This window comes from Osmia bicornis, chromosome 16, assembly GCF_907164935.1.
Source record: "Osmia bicornis bicornis chromosome 16, iOsmBic2.1, whole genome shotgun sequence".
Lineage (NCBI taxonomy): Eukaryota > Metazoa > Arthropoda > Insecta > Hymenoptera > Megachilidae > Osmia > Osmia bicornis.
Genome location: NC_060231.1, coordinates 3961248 through 3979123, shown reverse-complemented (window position 1 = coordinate 3979123; position 17876 = coordinate 3961248). Strand labels below are relative to the sequence as shown.

The 17876-nt window shown below is 38.2% G+C and overlaps 3 protein-coding genes and 1 long non-coding RNA gene across 4 annotated transcripts in view; 2 read left to right on the top strand and 2 right to left on the bottom strand.

Annotated features, from left to right (window-relative positions):
• LOC114879050 (cadherin-87A) overlaps nt 1-6069 on the top strand; it is a 55832-nt gene extending 49763 nt beyond the window's left edge. The window contains exons 16-28 of the mRNA XM_029193547.2: nt 32-247; nt 322-621; nt 687-931; nt 998-1291; nt 1537-1734; nt 1802-2024; nt 2507-3051; nt 3122-3297; nt 3359-3494; nt 3861-3985; nt 4050-4151; nt 4219-4432; nt 4489-6069. Of these exons, the coding sequence (XP_029049380.1) occupies nt 32-247; nt 322-621; nt 687-931; nt 998-1291; nt 1537-1734; nt 1802-2024; nt 2507-3051; nt 3122-3297; nt 3359-3494; nt 3861-3985; nt 4050-4151; nt 4219-4432; nt 4489-4605 (2891 nt within the window). The 3' untranslated portion in view covers nt 4606-6069. The remainder of the gene's footprint in view (nt 1-31; nt 248-321; nt 622-686; nt 932-997; nt 1292-1536; nt 1735-1801; nt 2025-2506; nt 3052-3121; nt 3298-3358; nt 3495-3860; nt 3986-4049; nt 4152-4218; nt 4433-4488) is intronic.
• A 93-nt stretch (nt 6070-6162) lies between these two features.
• Nucleotides 6163-16368, bottom strand: LOC114879049 (cilia- and flagella-associated protein 47-like). The gene is made up of 24 exons (XM_029193546.2): nt 16238-16368; nt 16037-16167; nt 15896-15961; nt 15275-15601; nt 15058-15201; nt 14938-14990; nt 14653-14880; nt 13608-13990; nt 12756-13140; nt 12078-12363; nt 11691-12010; nt 11092-11603; nt 10719-11010; nt 10362-10636; nt 10042-10287; nt 9794-9962; nt 9501-9739; nt 8452-8797; nt 8008-8380; nt 7733-7951; nt 7475-7671; nt 7168-7396; nt 6521-6673; nt 6163-6445 (listed from the first exon to the last, which is right to left on the bottom strand). The coding sequence occupies exons 1-24, from the start codon at nt 16270-16272 to the stop codon at nt 6306-6308; spliced, it is 5748 nt and encodes a 1915-aa protein (XP_029049379.2). The 5' UTR covers nt 16273-16368; the 3' UTR covers nt 6163-6305.
• LOC123988561 lies at nt 14373-14896 on the top strand. The gene is made up of 3 exons (XR_006830172.1): nt 14373-14571; nt 14645-14744; nt 14814-14896. It is a non-coding gene; the product is annotated as an uncharacterized LOC123988561 (long non-coding RNA).
• On the bottom strand, nt 16284-17765 carry LOC114879055. Its single transcript, XM_029193556.2, has 5 exons — nt 17733-17765; nt 17299-17520; nt 16949-17226; nt 16744-16881; nt 16284-16631 (listed from the first exon to the last, which is right to left on the bottom strand). Exons 1-5 carry the CDS (start codon nt 17763-17765, stop codon nt 16373-16375), a joined length of 930 nt encoding a protein of 309 aa, XP_029049389.1. The 3' UTR covers nt 16284-16372.
• Between the last annotated feature and the right edge of the window lie 111 nt (nt 17766-17876).

The following is a 17876-nucleotide window of genomic DNA, read 5'->3' as shown; positions in this document are numbered from 1 at the left end:
AGCAGGTGTTGTTTAATGTAACTCGTTCCAGGTACTCTGGTGGTTACCATCATCGACGTGAACCACTTGGCGCCAGAATTCTTGAAACCATGGACCAGAGAGAATCCACGGTATTTGATAGAAATGCAAGAGGAACAGCCAACGGGAGCTGTCGTAGGAGCATTCACAGCAGTGGATGCGGACAACAACATAGCAGGATACGCAATTGTTCCACCAAGTCCATACTTCACCATAGACAATGTCACAGGTTGATTATAATTTCCATGGGTAAATCTTTTGGGAACGATTCAAACGGATCTGATAAACGTTTGTACGTAACAGGTATCGTGAGGACCAGTCAGGTTATAGATTATGAAGAGACAAAGCAACTGGAGTTCAATGTGGTCGCCTATGATTCCGGGGTTCCCCAGTTGTCAGCGACAGCGAAAGTGACAATCACCGTAATAAACGTAAACGACGAGAACCCGAGATTCGAGAAGGAATTGTACAACGCATCCGTGGAAGAAAATTCACCAGCCGGCACCCACGTGATCACGGTTAAAGCGACGGACGGGGACGAAGGACCGTTCGGCGTGGTTAATTACAGTCTGATCGGCGACCACGCGGCTGACTTCAACATCGGTAAATGATACTCTTTTAAACTGAAATCCTTGTTTCAAATTTATTCTGCAAAAGTTAGTTTACAGGCCACGATACTGGTGAGATCACCGTGGGCAGCGCGACCGTATTGGACAGGGAGATGACGTCGAAGATTACCATCACTGTATTGGCAAGCGACGGTGCCCCCATCAATTCCTGTCGAAGCAGCACGGTTCCTGTGGTTGTAAAGCTAATAGACGTTAACGACAATCGACCGATATTTACCCAACACCGTTACAGAGCATCGGTTGCCGAGAATTTGTCTGTGAATCCACCGGCGCCGATTTTACAGGTAAGCGTACCCCTTAGAAAATCATCGAAGAATCAAATATTAAAAGCAATGTACGTTTTTTATAAGGTTAGAGCTGTGGATCACGACGAAGGGATCAATGGAGAAGTATGGTACACGATAATGGGCGGTAACGAGAACGAGTCGTTCTCTTTGAACCACGAAACGGGTATCCTGTACCCTGGCGCGGCTCTTCTCGGAAGGGCTGGCTCTTACACGATAAATATAGAGGCGAGGGACGGTGCTGGCCGTGGTCCACACTCGGACAAGTGTTACGTCGACATCAGGGTGACACCGGTCAATCAGCACAAACCTCAATTTGTTCTACCTGAATTAACGAACGCCACCGTTGAAGTGCCCGAAGTACGTGGACAATCACCATGGGCGTCCGCAAGGGGGGGCAATCGGGGCACTTGCCCCCCCTTGGATAGAGAGAGAGTCGGATGTCGAATACAGCATTTATTGTCTCTTTCGTTTTGAACTCCATCTCTAGAAATGATATTTTATATCATGCCCCCCCATAAAAATCCTGCGGATGCCCATGACAATCACACCCCTTTCCATAAATCATTTATTAAATGAAACATTATTTAATGATGCTTTTATAGAACACTGGGGTATCAAATTATTTAATATTAACGGTGAAAGCGATCGACAGAGATCCTGGTGAAAATGGTCGCATAAGTTATCACCTGAAAGTGGGGAACAGGAATGTTCAAGAGACGGAAGAATTCTCCATAGACCAAGAGACGGGCGAACTGAGATCAAAGATCATTCTTGATCGCGAAGCGAAGAGTAAATTCGAGGTAGATTCTTCTGTACGGTATTAATAATTGTTGAGGGCAAATGATATTAATGGAGATATTGTTTCAGCTGGTACTTGTGGCTGCCGATCATGGCACCCCAACAGCGTATGAAACCTTAAGGCTACTCACTATACAGTTGGTTGATACCAACGACAACGCGCCACTGTTCTACGACGAGTATCATTTCCACGTGTCTGAAAATCGTCCTAAAGACTACTTTATAGGAAAAGTAACCGCGGAAGACAAGGACGAGGGCAGGCACGCCAAAGTTTATTACTACATAGAAGCTGGTAGGTAATAATATACAGGATGCTCGACAACAGGTGGGCAAAATTTTAAGGGGTGATTCTAGGGTTAGTTTTCCAATAATTAACGTTTAAAAATTCGAGTAAAAAGCCCCTGAAACCTGCAACCCGCCCAGCACCGACGACTGAACGGCAGGTCGGCAGGGGTTGGTACAGTCATAGCCAAGAATCGTTGAATAGTAGAAACTTACCTCCTGCTATTCTGTGTCTCGGTACTGCAGCATTCGGCTTCGATTTTTGGTTATGACAGTACCGACCCCTGCTGACCTGCCGTTCAGTCGTCGGTGCTGGGCGGGTTGCAGGTTTCAGGCGCTTTTTACTCGAATTTTTAAACGTTAATTACAAAACGTCTTATTTTGAACTCTAGAATCACCCCTCAAAATTTTGCCCACCTATTGTCGAACACCCTGTATATATATTTAAAAATCTCTAAATGGAACACTTTATACATGCTTTTCTTTTTTCAGGAAACGAAGATTACGCTTTTTATCTGGACAAATCCGACGGCAGTATTTACGCGAACAAGTCGTTCAATCGCGAAGTTCGCGACAAATACGTTCTGTTAATTTTAGCCTCGAATGATCCTAATATTTACATCAATGCTGCAGACGCAGGACGTTCGATGGCCCACAGCACAGACCACGGGCACGCAAACGTGACCATAACTATTCTAGACGAGAACGATAACCCACCGATATTCGAACGTAACGACTACTACGCGGGGATTAATTCAATGGCGAACATCAATGATTTCGTAACGAAAGTGACCGCCTCCGATTTGGACGTCGGCGACAACGGCACCCTTCATTATTACATTGCCAGTGCTAATCTTTATAAATACGGTTCGGATAAACCGAGTGGTTCTATTGTTCCGAGTCCGTTTAACGTCACCCAGGATGGTAAAATTCTGACAAGTGGATACATGGCGGAGTACAATCAGCACAGGTTTATCGTTGAAGTTATAGCAAAGGAAATAGTCATTCCAGAACGATACGCTATGACTAGGGTTCATGTAAGTTACTTTAATAGCGTTATTTTTCACTATTTACAATTATTCATTATTTATTTGTTCCACCGGCTAGGTCTGGGTATTTGAACCCACACAATTAATAAGGGTGATCCTGTCACGACCCCCCGAAGAAGTAAACCGCGAACGTGACGAGTTTGTATCAGAACTGTCGAACGCGACTCAGAGCAGAGTAGTCGTTGATGATATACGGTACCACGTAGATGCTTCTGGTCATATTCGAAGAGAATGGTAAAAAGATTGTTTAAATAAATTCTTTGAACGTCATATTTTATTTGAATATATTTTACAGGTGTGATATGTATTTACACGTTGTGGAACCAAGGACCAATACTATAGCTCCTGTACCCCAGGTGCTCAAAGTCATAGATGCAAAGTATGATTTCTTGAAGGACTATTATGCAGGCTTTGCTATAGAAAATGTGGTGGTAAGTGCACTTTATGCGTGTAACCAGTGGAGCTGCAGCACCCCCTATTTCCACTTGATATTATCGATAACATTTAATATAATGAGTCCTTTTTTCTTTAATTCTTTCTTTATACTTGTACAATATATAATCCTTAAGCTTAATGTCAGTAGCCATCCCCCAGTTTATAAAAAAGATCCAAAAATCTTTGTATGGAACTGTGCGCTTCAAAGTTCCCGCGGCGTGGTGTTTGACCGCGTGCGCATGCGCACATAGGAAGCTGCGCGCGAGGCTGCGTAATGGCGGTTTTTTCAAACACAGGCTAAAAATTTTCTGGAGCAGCACCTCTATAATGCAGTATTTCTAATAATATTGTAACTTTTGCAGCCTGCGTATGCTGGAGTACAAGAGGAATCATTCGACCCTGCCCTTGCAGCTTTAATAGCTTTACTGGTGGTGTTGCTAGTCGGTGCAGTCACAGTAACAGTAGTCTGTTGCTGTTTGCGTCATTGGTAAATAGTAATGGAAGATGTAATATAAAAATTTCAAAGGATGTATGCTATGGTATCGTTCCAGGGTGATCACTGTACCAAACGATATAAGAAAGAAAGATGGTCTGATAAAGAAGCAAATCATCGACGAGTTGAACACCACAGAGAATCCTTTATGGATTGAACAGTGAGTACACACCAATGTCTGCCTCTTTGGGAAAGCAGTGTATATATTTTATTGTTAATCTATTTAGGAAACTTAAACTATACGAGGAGCAAGAGTTAACGATGCAAGTATTCAGCGAGCCTGAAGGTGGACTAGGTACAGAAAGACGTGGAAGCGGTGTGAGCGTTGGTATAGGCGACACGTCTCAGGATAATACTTATGCCACCATACAGCGTCCACTGCCAACGAACAGGCATCGCCCAACGACACCAGATTACACGACGCTTCCAGGAAACCATAATGTAAGTAAGACTCTGGTAATCTTGCAACATTTTAGTCACGTCACGAATCTCTGCAGCTATACGAATCAGCGATGGGTTTCCAAGGATCAACATTCCAGCCATCATCGAGCGTAATACCTCAGCTTACCCTTGATCGCGATGGTCAACCCCAGTTTGTTTCAGGATTAATATAAGTTAGGTCCTACGCCAATTTCATTTCTCAATTAGTAATATATTTTTGTTATCATACGTTGTGCCTGTTTATCCGCGGCTCTAACTACTGCACGCGTCTTCCCGAACATAACACTTGTTACGTACACACTCTTTCTACGATAATTAGGTTTACCTTAGGTAGACCTGTGTACAAGGTGAAGTTATTCTGAATTGTGCGAATTAACTTATATACTGGCTATGTACCCTACGCTGATTCAGTTTCGATCCTCGAATAATCAAAAACCACACAACGTTACGACGAAAGACGGTCAATATTATTGAAATAAATTGTATCTCTCCCTGTAGGCGGTACGTGCATGTATCACACGTGTACACTTTCGTACAGCATAGGTTTTTAACTAACAGAAGCCTGAGTTGTATAAGGGTCGTACGTTCTGAAAACTGTGGTCTCATCCAATCAACTTTCCATGCTCACTGTTAAGAATATCAAAATTGGTAGATAGACGACACTGTGAAATAGTTTAACGAGCGAAGCTTGGCACGACAGATATATGTATATAAATGATGAATGTGTAGACTCCGTCCAGCGCAAGTTTTTTTATTACCTCCTCGCTAGTTTAGTATATTTATAATAACTTATGTACGTTTTACACGTGAAAGGAAGAGAACGTACTTTAAAAAAAAGAAAGAGGTGTCATTTATGTGAAGCACAAACGAATCACTGGCATATCATGGCATTAACATAACAAAAATATCGTAGCTGAAGAGCAAGTTGATAAATGTTAAAAGACATTTATAATAAGATTTAAAAAGAAATGAAAGAAGAAGAAACATTCGTCGTTATATGAATTTATGTAGAATGATTAATTTTAAAATGCAAATTATATTTATCTAAGTTAGGATTAAATTTTTGTCCAATTGATCTGTGATTTCATTATACGTAGCGATTAACTTCGATTTCAGATTTTTGTAGAAGAAAAATCATTGGCGATGGGCGGATATAGTCATATTTATAGCTAGTTAAACAGAGACATTCGCATCGAATTTCGATATTATGAATATACGGATTTTTTGCGAGATAATCACAAATACATCTGAATCGTCATTGTTTGAACCGCCCTTAGCAAAAATAGTATGCGTGCAATTGGAATCTGTGAAATTAGTTGCGAATGGATCTCATTAATATGTCATGTACTCGGATAAAAAAAAAAAAATAATATAACTACGATCATGTTATGTCTATGAGCATTTAATTCAAAAGAAAAAAAGAAAAAAAAGGAAAAAATAATAATTATATTAATCTCATGATATTACTAGATGGTTATGAATACTCTAGTTAGTAAATAGTATCGGTTTATTGATTATAAATTTATTGTAACATATTTTATGTAAACCATTGATAAAAAATATTCATACGTCAACATTCGTTACATCTCACACCATTATGGAAATAAATATTCAAACGTGTAACACGTTTCATTCTACATTTACCTTGTACTTTTATTTTAGAAGGGTTATCAGATTATTTTGGAAACATCATCACTCGCCAATTGTATAGTATTATTGTAAGAATTTCAATTTTCAATTTATCTTTGAAATTTTCATAAAGTAATGTAGAAGAACCAAATGTTAATTATTAGTTGTATAAAAAGACATGAATGTAACACGATAAGTTTTGTTAATATAAATATAAGCTAATCCCAATCGATGTCACTTACTTTCAACTTCTTAAGAAACTAACGGTATATTTCCTTAGTTCTTTACCATTAAGAGATGTCAATGTTAACGTTGTTTCTAACAATTTTCCAGTGAAAGGTACAATGTGAACATTCATCGGAACACTCTCAGTAGAAGTCATATCTAAATTTACACATTTGTACTTAAAGTAAAGTCAGTAGACAACATTATGCCTTTATGTGGAGAAACTGTACTAACCATTTATAGTAAATGTTTTAGGAACATCAAGTATACCAGCTGCCTTGGGTATTGTTACGTTATAAGTAACTGTCCTGTCAAACACATGAGAAAATTCCATGGTAATGTGTCCTCCCATTAACCAACGAATCAAATGTAGACCAATGTAAGTATCTTCATTTTAAAATAAATAAATATTTAGCACCAACTTGTTCAGGTGGGTAAAATTTTAAGGGGTGATTCTAGGGATCAAAATAAGACAAAAATCAAGAATAACGAAATAGCGTTTGCGGCTTTATTTTCCAGTAATTAACGTTTAAAAATTCAAATAAAAAGCGCCTGAAACCTGCAACCCGCCCAGCACCGACGACTGAACGTCAGGTCGGCAGGGGTTGGTACAGTCATAACCAAGAATCATTGAAGAGTAGAAACCTACCTCGTGCTGCCCCTGCTGACCTGACATTCAGTCGTCGGTGCTGGGCGGGTTGCAGATTTCAGGCGCATTTTTAAACGTTAATTACTGGAAAACAAAGCCGCAAACGCTATTTCGTTATTCTTGATTTTTGTCTTATTTTAATCCCTAGAATCACCCCTTACAATTTTACGCACCTGTTGTCGAACACCCTGTATCTTAAGTTTCTTAATTTATTTTTATTACATTTACATACCTAAGTAACGGGACCAAAATATACGTTCCTGCTGATCAAGAGCCTTCTGAAACATATAAGCAACAGAACTCCAAAGTTGCTTGTTTTTACAAGGTATTGGCACCATCAGGCTGAAAGGACAGGATTTACTGAAATCGGTATACGTATCCGCGCAGATACACTGATCTTCTTGTAAGTTTAATGTAATTATAAGATTGTCGATTATCGATGGTTTGCAGACTGAACTGATCTATCATAGAAAAAAATAAATAAATAGTCATAAATACTGATCAGGGGAATCTATTGTAGTTTAACATCGCAACTGCACCTGGATTATAAAATCACCCATTTTTGATTGAAATACAATCCAAAAATTTCTATCAACAGGCATGATGCATGCCAGTGTTAACGATAAAATGCTTTCATTAGAACCTTGTTTGACTGTAATGAATGTTTGATTTAAAAACAGTCTTCTAGGTATCTTTTTCGAACGCATCTCAGCCCATCGTGTTAACTTCAAAGTACCTATAAAGTATGTTCCCATAAAAAATGATCTGAAAGTTTTAGTTTTAATAATTATACTAACTGGGTTTGCTTGGTCGTTCGTCTGACATCCATATCTCATAATCAGTTGGATCTTTATAGGGTACATTGATATGTAATGTTTTATCAATCACCTCGTACAATTTGCTGTTTATCATGTACTCGTTAGCTATTCCCAAAGTATCAGCTTGACCTTCTAGAACGAATACTTGATTTCTACCAAAATGAGGACCAATTGTTGATCCACAGAAGAGCAGGTGAGCTGCAGTATACAAAACAGATAAACCAGGCTGTCCTTGAATATACATTTTATAGTACCTTTAGTCTTCTTTATCTTTTTAGCATGAAATTTTAGCTTCACCACGGCGCTCTCGTGTGCGCCTAACCGTATAATTGGTTTCGGGGTTTCCGTCATGAAGAATCCATTGTTATTACCAAATAAAAGTATCAGGAAACCAACGTTATCTGCGGTTGGATTTGAAAAATTGATCTGCTTCGTGGCGACTTCGCACAAAGCGCAACTGAACTTGATCTTTGTTTTCGGAATATACGTTGGCAATGTCTTGTACAAATATATAACAAGCATCAACATTTTTATGCAATTAGGGTACACGATCTCCAACGGTGATATCACGAAGCTAAGTCGGATTTTTCTCCAGGCGTTTACTACGCATACGGCATTGTGCAGTATCTTTAAAAAGAGATGAATAAAGATAATTATGGAAAATAGGGATCAGAAGGAATATAACAAATGATACTTACTTCTTCGAAATTTTGTGGATAGAGATAAATACTGTTAAAGCATTCTTCAATGAGAAAAGGACAGTGAGCAGCTGTGACAGCTACTAATACTAAAGAATCAGCTAAATCAGCATCGAAATTTTTAATGGAACGTGCCTCGGCCACGTCTTTGCTCTCGTTTGGATTCAATATCAGTCGACGATCCGTCATCCATTCTTTAGTACGCTCCTGTTCGTAATGATACTCCAGCCACGCCATTAAAAATATCTCTTGGCAAGAGTAACAATTGGTACGTGATTTACGATCACCAGATAAATTGACCATGTCACGAATGTTCCTATCGTGAATTTCACATTGTTTGGGTAAACTGTAAATCCGAGATGAACATTTATCAGAATTTTTCAGCTATTATTTATACAGTGTGCTCGACAACAGGTGGGAGATATTTTAAGGGGTGATTCTGGGGATCAAAATAAGACGACATAGCGTTTGCGGCTTTGTTTTCCAGGAATTTACACGCTGAATGCCATGGGGGTCACCGGTGACCGGCATCGTAAATTACACTCCAATAATTAAAAGAAAACGATAGAAAAATATTATTTTCAATAGTATTGCTATTATACTAATAAGGTACCAAATTAAAAGCTTGACATCTGAAATTTGAAAATTATTCATCCCTATTCTTAATAATTAGAGCGGTAATAATGCCCATTTTCACTGCGGCAGTCCACGTGTTAACGTTTAAAAATTCGAGTAAAATGCGCCTGAAACCTACAACCCGCCCAACACCGACGACTGAACATCAGGTTAGCAGGGGCAGCACGAGGTAGGTTTCTACTATTCAATGATTCTTGGTTATGACTGTACCAACCCCTGCCGACCTGACGTTCAGTCGTCGGTGCTGGGCGGGTTGCAGGTTTCAGGCGCATTTTATTCGAATTTTTAAACGTTAATTACTGGAAAACAGAGCCGCAAACGCTATTTCGTCTCATTTTGATCCCTAGAATCACCCCTTAAAAATCTCCCAGCTGTTGTCGAACACCCTGTATAAGAAAAAGATCAAAATATACTTTAATAGCGACGATGTAATTACAGATGCCCGATGAACGGTAGATCGCCTGGAGGGTGGCGTAGAGGCCGGGAAAGATTCTTTCCTAATTTTGATCTGTGATATAGATGTAAGCACAAAACATTTATACGTTTGTAATATTACATCCAGCCAGCACTGTTTGCTTCTCGATTCGAATAACCGCGGCGACAGCTTCTCCGTCCCCGTCCATTCCGTTACCGATGCTTTTCGCACTTTCTTCTGAAATTTATCACTCAGGGAACTACATTACGTTTGTATACAGATTGTACTTACCATACTTTTTACATTTTCTGTAACAATCACGTAGTCGTCGTAACTCAACAAGAACTGTGCCGAAACGTGGCACACGTGAGCTCCGCTTAATAATAAATAATTTAGGATACTTTCAAAATGATGAAACAAAAAATGGGCTCTTTCTACCTCGTCGTCTGGTAGAGTTTTGCTGTAGGGGATATAAATTAATTTTTCAATTATCCCAATACTTATTAATTTAATAATAATTTAATTATTATAATACTAACGGTTTTTCAATATAGTTGTAAAGCGTTTGATTTGATAACAATTCAAGCACGTTCAAGAAAGACCATTCAAAGCTGCGACGTTTCTGACTTTTGCTTTTTAATTGCGCTTGCTTCTTTGGATAAAATTTCGACATTGACACTGTAATGCCATTTGGAACTTCGGGGTAAAAATTGAATTTAAACGGTCCGGTGTATAACCATTCTTCTGCTGCGATCAATGTTTGCTTCATATGCGTCTCATAATCACTGTAACAAAAAATCACTAATTCAGAATATTTAATTTGCAACAATAGAAACACATAAATCTAAAGGAAACTTACTCCCTTTCATTGTTGGAAGGAAAGAAAGGATACTCCAGTTGTTCAAAATATTTTTTATAATAAAACGATGAAATTTTCGAGGAACGCCTCGATTCCAAATGAAATTTCTTTGGGTCCTCTTCGGATTTATAGTAAGCGTCGTGGTCGTTCATGTCCATAAACACTGATTTGTTTAGTGATAATTTGAATCTGGATTCCAACAATTTCTTGACAGAACCTTCACTGTATTGTTCAATGTAAGAAAGAATACTTATTCTTGGTCCTGAAGTTTGTCTCTGAAATAATGATCTATATTTATCTGAAATTTTCTAAAGTAATTCATTGCCAGATTTTTCTACTTTTATTCAAATATCTCACGTGTCTAGCAGAATACGAGGTCTGCCCATCATTCTCGTACTCTTCATCATCAGTCATAGTGTCAGATAGTTTAGAAATGTGAGATATTCGTTTATCCTGATCGTCGAACCAGTCGAAGTCACTCTTAGGTGTCCTTAGATATACATGCGTTGTTAATAAACTATTATCAGCGGTGGCATAAATCATCACAGGACAGACAGCCAAACCACTGTCATCAGAAAATTCAATAATCAGGCGAAACGAGACGGATGCGTCACTTTTGAAGACAATTTTCACTTCCAACTGTGTGTACCTTGAAAAAGAAAATTAAAATTGCTTAATTATTAAACAGTAAAAGAAGATTATTTTTCTGATCAATTTTTGAGTCGCTTACTCAGAAGCTGGTATGCTATTTCCATTGATAAAATTTATGGACACCATTTCTTGTTTAAATATCCCAGTGCAACAATCAGGAGTAGATACTTTAGCAAAGATGGTCGATTCATTTTCAAAGTTTCTTACAATCAATCTCAAATCTCTTTCAATGGCTACATCGAGTGGTACAGGGGTGAAATAAATTTCTGAAATCGAAGCACCGATGGATCTCACCGGGTATTCACCGATCAGAGACAATTTATTAAACATTTCCCCATCTAATTCGTTATTTACAAAGATCGGCGCTTCGAGATTAAAGTTTCCCGACGATTTCGGGTGAAAGGCTATTAGGAAAACGCATTTCTCTCCTTGCTTTAAAGTGCATTCGATGGAATCCGTTGTTATCGTCGCTTCTTTACCATCGGACCATTGAATAGAAAACGGACAATCGGGTACCGAGAAATTTTTCGTTTCTATTCGAATAGATTTCTCTTTAGCCTCTCTACGATTCTCTATGCAGAATTCTTCCACCTTTCATTGAAAATTAAAGTAGAATTTTAATAGCGTAGCAGACAATTTTTATTCGACATTCTTTATAAATAATAATTAATACTTTACCTCGTTTGTTGATATATTAAAATGAAACTCTAACTTGCTGAAATGGACCACGTGTCCGGCAACCGTGCAATCAATAGATATTGTAACAAGTTTCAACGGTATGTCCTGTTGATCATCCTTCGTTAAATTAACGTAATATTTTTTAAACGGTTTCAGGTATTCCAAGGGTTTAAGGGTCCTTGGATCTGTTTCCAACGCTGGGCCAAGTATGTCGTTAATGACGATTGGAAGATAGAAGGCGTAGCTAGCCAGATCGATCGGTTCGAAATGAAGATGTAGGGTACGACTGGTACCAGCCATGATGAAGACATTGCCCATTCCTGTGTATGAATCCTTAACTAGCCAAATGCAATTTCATTGGAATATTGAATATAAAATATTGTATACCTAAACCAGGCTCTGTTCTGTCAGGTGAAATAGAAATCCGAAATTCTGGATAATCTTGCAAAAGGAAGTTCAACTTCAACATAGTGGTTCCAAGGTTTGTGGCTGTTATCAAAAAATGCTGGTAAGCAGCTGCGCTTATTCGTCGCAGACTTATCGACTGAGGATGTAACTTTAATTGCGGGAAAGTTACGTTTCCCATGATTTTTAATTGCAGGTGTAAACATCCTTGTACCGTTACACGAATCACGATGGCGAAATCGAAACAAGTGCAGAATGTAAGGGTGATCTGTAACAAATATAAAATAAAAATAAAAATCACCTGTGAGTTTAATTATACAAGGTGTCCCGGAAAAAGTGTTAGTCTTTTAAGGGGGTGGTAGCTGGGGTGATTCTGAACAACATTTTCCTTTGCGAAAATGTTGTTCGAAGCTTCGTTTTTGAATTATTAAGGAAAACACACTGGCCAATCCGAGCGCGCGGGCTCAGGGACGCCAGCGGCATGGGCTTGGCCTGGGTACCGAGCAGAAGCTCCGATTGGCCAGTGTTTTTCCTTAATAATTTAAAAACGAAGCTTCGAACAACATTTTCGCAAAGGAAAATGTTGTTCAGAATCACCCCAGCTACCACCCCTTTAAAGGACTAACCCTATAGGGACACCCTATAGATTGGTACACCTACTTCAAGACCAACCATTCCACGAGGCATTATTATACCAGTAAGAGGATACACGCTGCATCCGTACATCAAAGACGACACATCAACCTCGTACGCAGCTTCGACATAGTCAACGTTACTCAACAATGCGATTGTTTCGGTCGGTAAATTAAGTGGTATTTTACCGACATTTATGGTATCCTCGACGAAGCTGACTTTTGGCGGCTGAATTGGAACATTCAGTCGTAATGTAAGAAAAGTGCCACCCTCGCACTTCAGTGTCATCTCTGTGTTGTGAGATCTTATCGCGTGAGGTTTGTAATACGCGTAGCAGAATAAAGAAGAATTCCCGCGAATAGCGCCTGACACTGGTTCGATGAAAAAGCCACACGTCGCAGGCACCTCCCATCTAAATGAACAAACGGTACATCATAGGGACAGTGGCTGTATTTTCGAAAACCTTCATGCTCTAAATTGGCTGAAATTTTGGGAATAGGCGTCTTTTTAATATAGATGACAATTCCAAGAAGGATTTTTGGCGATTCGAGGTAGATATCCTTCCCTACTTTACCGACACAATTATAACTGCAGGAATCTTTAGGCCTTAGACAGATTTGATGGCGATTCTGATGCTGTGAAATCTGCTATTTTCAATTGTTTTTTAAAAGGTATCGATGGGTCAATAAAACTATGTCGGTAAAATAGAGAGTGGCATTCATGTGATAACAAATTTTTTTTCGAGTCGTCAAAAATCCTTCTCGCAATCATAATTTTTATCAAAAAAGAATCTATTTCCAAAATTTGAGCCAATTTGGAACATGGAGGTTTTCGGAAGTTTAGCCCAGTTTTAATTATATTACGTTTCATAACAATTACCTGAAGTACGTTTTTGCATTCAATTTATTTCTAATCTGAAGAGTAATTTCCAACGGTCGGTAAACTTCTTCCTTCAACCATTCTGTACCGAGCGTTGCCTCCCGCGGTTCAAGGGACAATTGTTTACGAACAATGTCTGCGATTACTCCAAGTTCGAACGAGTGATTGTCGTTGATAATATAATCAATGTAACCGTTGAATTTGCCAATATGATGCGCGCGAAATTCGACCAGGCGAGTGACCAGCGCGCCAGCTGGTAAAATTATTACATTACCATCCGGGAAGAAAATACATCTGGATAAGCTCGTTAGACGAATCATAACTGGAAAATCATTCATATTCTCAACAACCAGTTGTCGATAACTGTGACTCTTTAGGACGACCTATAATTTAATGTATATAGAAAATTAGGCTGAACTTTACCTCAGGGGTCCAAAAATTATGGCCTTTTTTTTTACCTTCTTGAAGTATTTTACGAGTAGAATCTAAAAATCCTAGTTTTAAGGCACGGAATCCATCGGTTCAGAAGTTATACGTGTGCAGAAGTGAGCGTTTTTAGCGTATTTCACGAGTTATTTCGACGCCATATTGATTTGTAGCCTGTTGCCTTTCAATGAGTGGAGTCGCCGTCGGTAAAACAGAATTTGTAGGTAAATTAGTCTAAACTTGGCTTTCATTCGATTTCTATTATAATTGGCATTTTTTACTATTGCTAGGGTTAGGGTTAGGGTTAGGGTTAGGGTTATGGTCAGAGTAAGGGTTAGCATTGTCAAATAAAAAAAAAAAAGGGTAAGGGTTAGCATCGGAGTACAGCACACCCGGTATACGCTAAAAACGCTCACTTTTACACACGTATAACTTCTGAACCAATGAATTCCGCGCCTTGAAACTTGGATTTTTAGATTCTATACGTAAAATACTTCAAGAAGGTAAAAAAAAAGGCCATAATTTTTGGGCCCCTGAGGTAAAGTTTACCCGAAAATTATTTGTCACGTGTGCCATCACCTACTGACTAATAATCTTACATTTACTATAAGGAACTTACCATTCCAAAAGTGAATATCGAAGGATACACGCGTACATTATATATTTGCAAAGGGGACAAAGGTATTAATACTTCGGTATTAATACTAGACGGTAATACCTTCTTTTCTAAACCAGAATTGCATTTCACTGTTTTAAACATATCCTCGTATTTCCATTTAGGTAAACGAAGGAGTCTATCTAGTATTTCGCTGTCCGGCTCTTCTGGGACTTGGCTTTTCATTGTATCCTGAAAATAAAATAAATATGAAAGATGGAAAATTAAATAAGCATTAATATTGCTTACCATAAACTGCGGTAACAGTGGTTTTCTAATACCCCTTGAGTGATCATGTGGTTCTATAATGAAACGATGATAATGTAACTATGTTAACGCATATTTTCAGATTTTCTGTATATTCCACACCTTGCAGATTTTTTGTTAACAATATTATGCTTACGACACACTGTATAGGATAAGTTCCCACTTTTAATTTTATTTTTTTTCTAGTCTTTGTTGATTCATAGGAATCTACTATAGCATCAAAGTATATCTTGAACGGTGAGTAAACTGAAAAAAAAAAATTATGAAGGATTGCTTTCACTCTTAAAAAATGAAAGGAATTGTAATGATTACTGTGTACCATTTTCTTTGCCTCTCATTTTCAAAAGTACTTCTATGGATCCTTCTGCTTTTATCTCCATTCGTTTAGGGTAACAACGAACCGCTGTATTAGATACAAAACGATAAATAATCGGTGCAAATTTCAAGGGATTCAATATCCTAACAACCCGTTGAGAAACTTCATCGACACTAATCTCCCCGAAATAAACTATGTCCGGTTCGAATTTCAAGGATGCCTCTTCGACTTCACCGTGAAGGCAGAGTCTTATTGTGTCGTGTACACCGCGTTCCATAATCATCGAAGAAGACGAAGACGATGTAGAGATGTTCATAACTGTCAAACCAGCTGTTAACAAAATTATATTTTATGCTATTGAATAAATTAGGGGTGCTAGCCTTATAGTTAAGCTCCTCTTAGTTAAGAGGAAACATAAGGGAAGAAATGTCCCACTAAATGCTAAGTTATTAAATATTTATTAAATTAAATTAAATTAAATCATTTAATATTATTTATTAGGCTTTCCTCAGGTTCTCCATAGGCTCTCCTTGGATTTTCTCAGAACCAAAGGCAAAAACCTTCCCTTTCTATTTCCTCCATAACGAAAAGAAGCTTATAATATTAAATATCATTAAAGCTAACCATTAACGTCATGAGAAGATGGGGTTCCACTTTCATTAACAAGCGCTTCTCGCATCGCATCGCTTCCTAAATTTGTTGATTACACAATTCATTTGATTTTTCGTTAAAATATACCAAGCATCTATAGAAAATTCAATATACTCGGGATATTCTTGGTCTCGGTAACGTGTACCCTCACGATTCTGAGAAAAGCCATGAAGTCATTTTCTGGTCTGTCGATTTTCTCTTTAACTTTTTGCCGCCAACGTAACAACTTGGTCGTCGGTGTAAATCTAACATTTAAAAGGTTCATTAATAATGTAATAAATTGATGAAACATCAGGGAAAAAGATTCCAGCTTACCCAACTTCAAAAATGATCCCCTCCATGGGATCCATACGACCCTGAATCGGTCGGATTTCAAAAGCATTATAAACAGGATACTTTTCACGGTCAATGTCCTATAAGGGATACCAAGGATCTGTTTGTACAGTTTCATTATACGATAAGTAATAGAATCGAACACGTTACTCGAATGCATTTCACTTCATTTTCTATTTCTCCAAGTACCACGTAGCTGGCTACTTGAGAAGAAACATTTCTTAGCACGAAGGAATCGTATTTTCGAGTATTTGCCACGGCTACAGCGAAATCAATGAGGGTGAAATCTCCGGTTGTATTGGGATGATAAACTACAAGCTTTGGGGCAATTACGTTAACCTTCAGAGGAATACGTATGTTTGGTGATGATTTTATCCTGAAAATAGGAAAAATATAAATGATATTAATTTTGAACATGAGAAATTTTCTTTTCTGCACAAAAGCACTATAGCGACTCAGCTATAGCGTCGCCTTTAATAGAAATTTACCAAAATTCGCTATAAAAGACGCCTTCCTGCATGCCAATTAACTCGACCGTGAGTTGAACCGGTCTATTAGGTGTAACGACGCCACGCAATGGCTTCACCGCAATTTCCAAATCATTTTTACCAAGATCAATTGAAAACCTATTGATATTACATTATGATTTACATTTGATTATATGCATGTTGGATGATTAAGGATGTATTGTACCTAGTACTTTTACCGCCATCATTCCTCATAGTTAATACTTTGATACCAGAAGAGTAGCCAATATCAAGAATCCCAAAATCAATTGTTTTTGGTTCAACACTAATACCTTCTTCCAATAATTTACATACAACTCTGTAATCGAGACTTTTCCCATTGATCTCAATAGGGATCATTGCACGCAAGAATGATGGTCTCTTGAAAGAATATATCACAGTTGTGGATACGCTTAATCCTGGATTAAGCATCACTCCGTTCTTTAGGATTTTCACTTGGAATGCCTGAAAAATAGGTAAAATTACAGATGCATCATAAAGTTGGTTTATAATAATGTGGCAGTGGCATTAACTTACAATTGAATAGGGTTGTCGAAGTTTAACAAAGGCTGGTTTCAGGCCTGTATTCTTGATAGTAATAAGTTGTCGACATGTTATCCCCTCGCTAGCTTCCTTAAATTCAATATAACTAGGAGTGATGTGGACATTATCGTGTATTGCGGATGGTACTGCATCATTCGCGTCTCGAACACTGCTGACCTCAACCCCTTCCTGTATTAGGATAATGGAGGTGCTCAACTGAAAATATTTTTAATAAAACATAGAAAGGTTTAACCCCTGTATATTTCCTTAGTAAATCATTTTTGGCTTTTTATTCGAGGTTAAACCGTGTTCAGAAACAACCACTGTGAGGTGGCTGTAGTAGCGCCATTTTGTTGATAAAGGAAAATACAAAGATGATGTTCAAAATGATGTAACTTACTACCCTTGATGCATTTGATATTTCTTACCGGATTTTCTGTTCCTCCGAGGATATTAGACATTTTTATAATTGATAAATAATTAATCAAACACAGAACACAATTCTATATTTCAATGTTTTTATTGTCCTCTTTGATATGGCCAAGAATTTCTGAAGTTCTCCATTATCCATA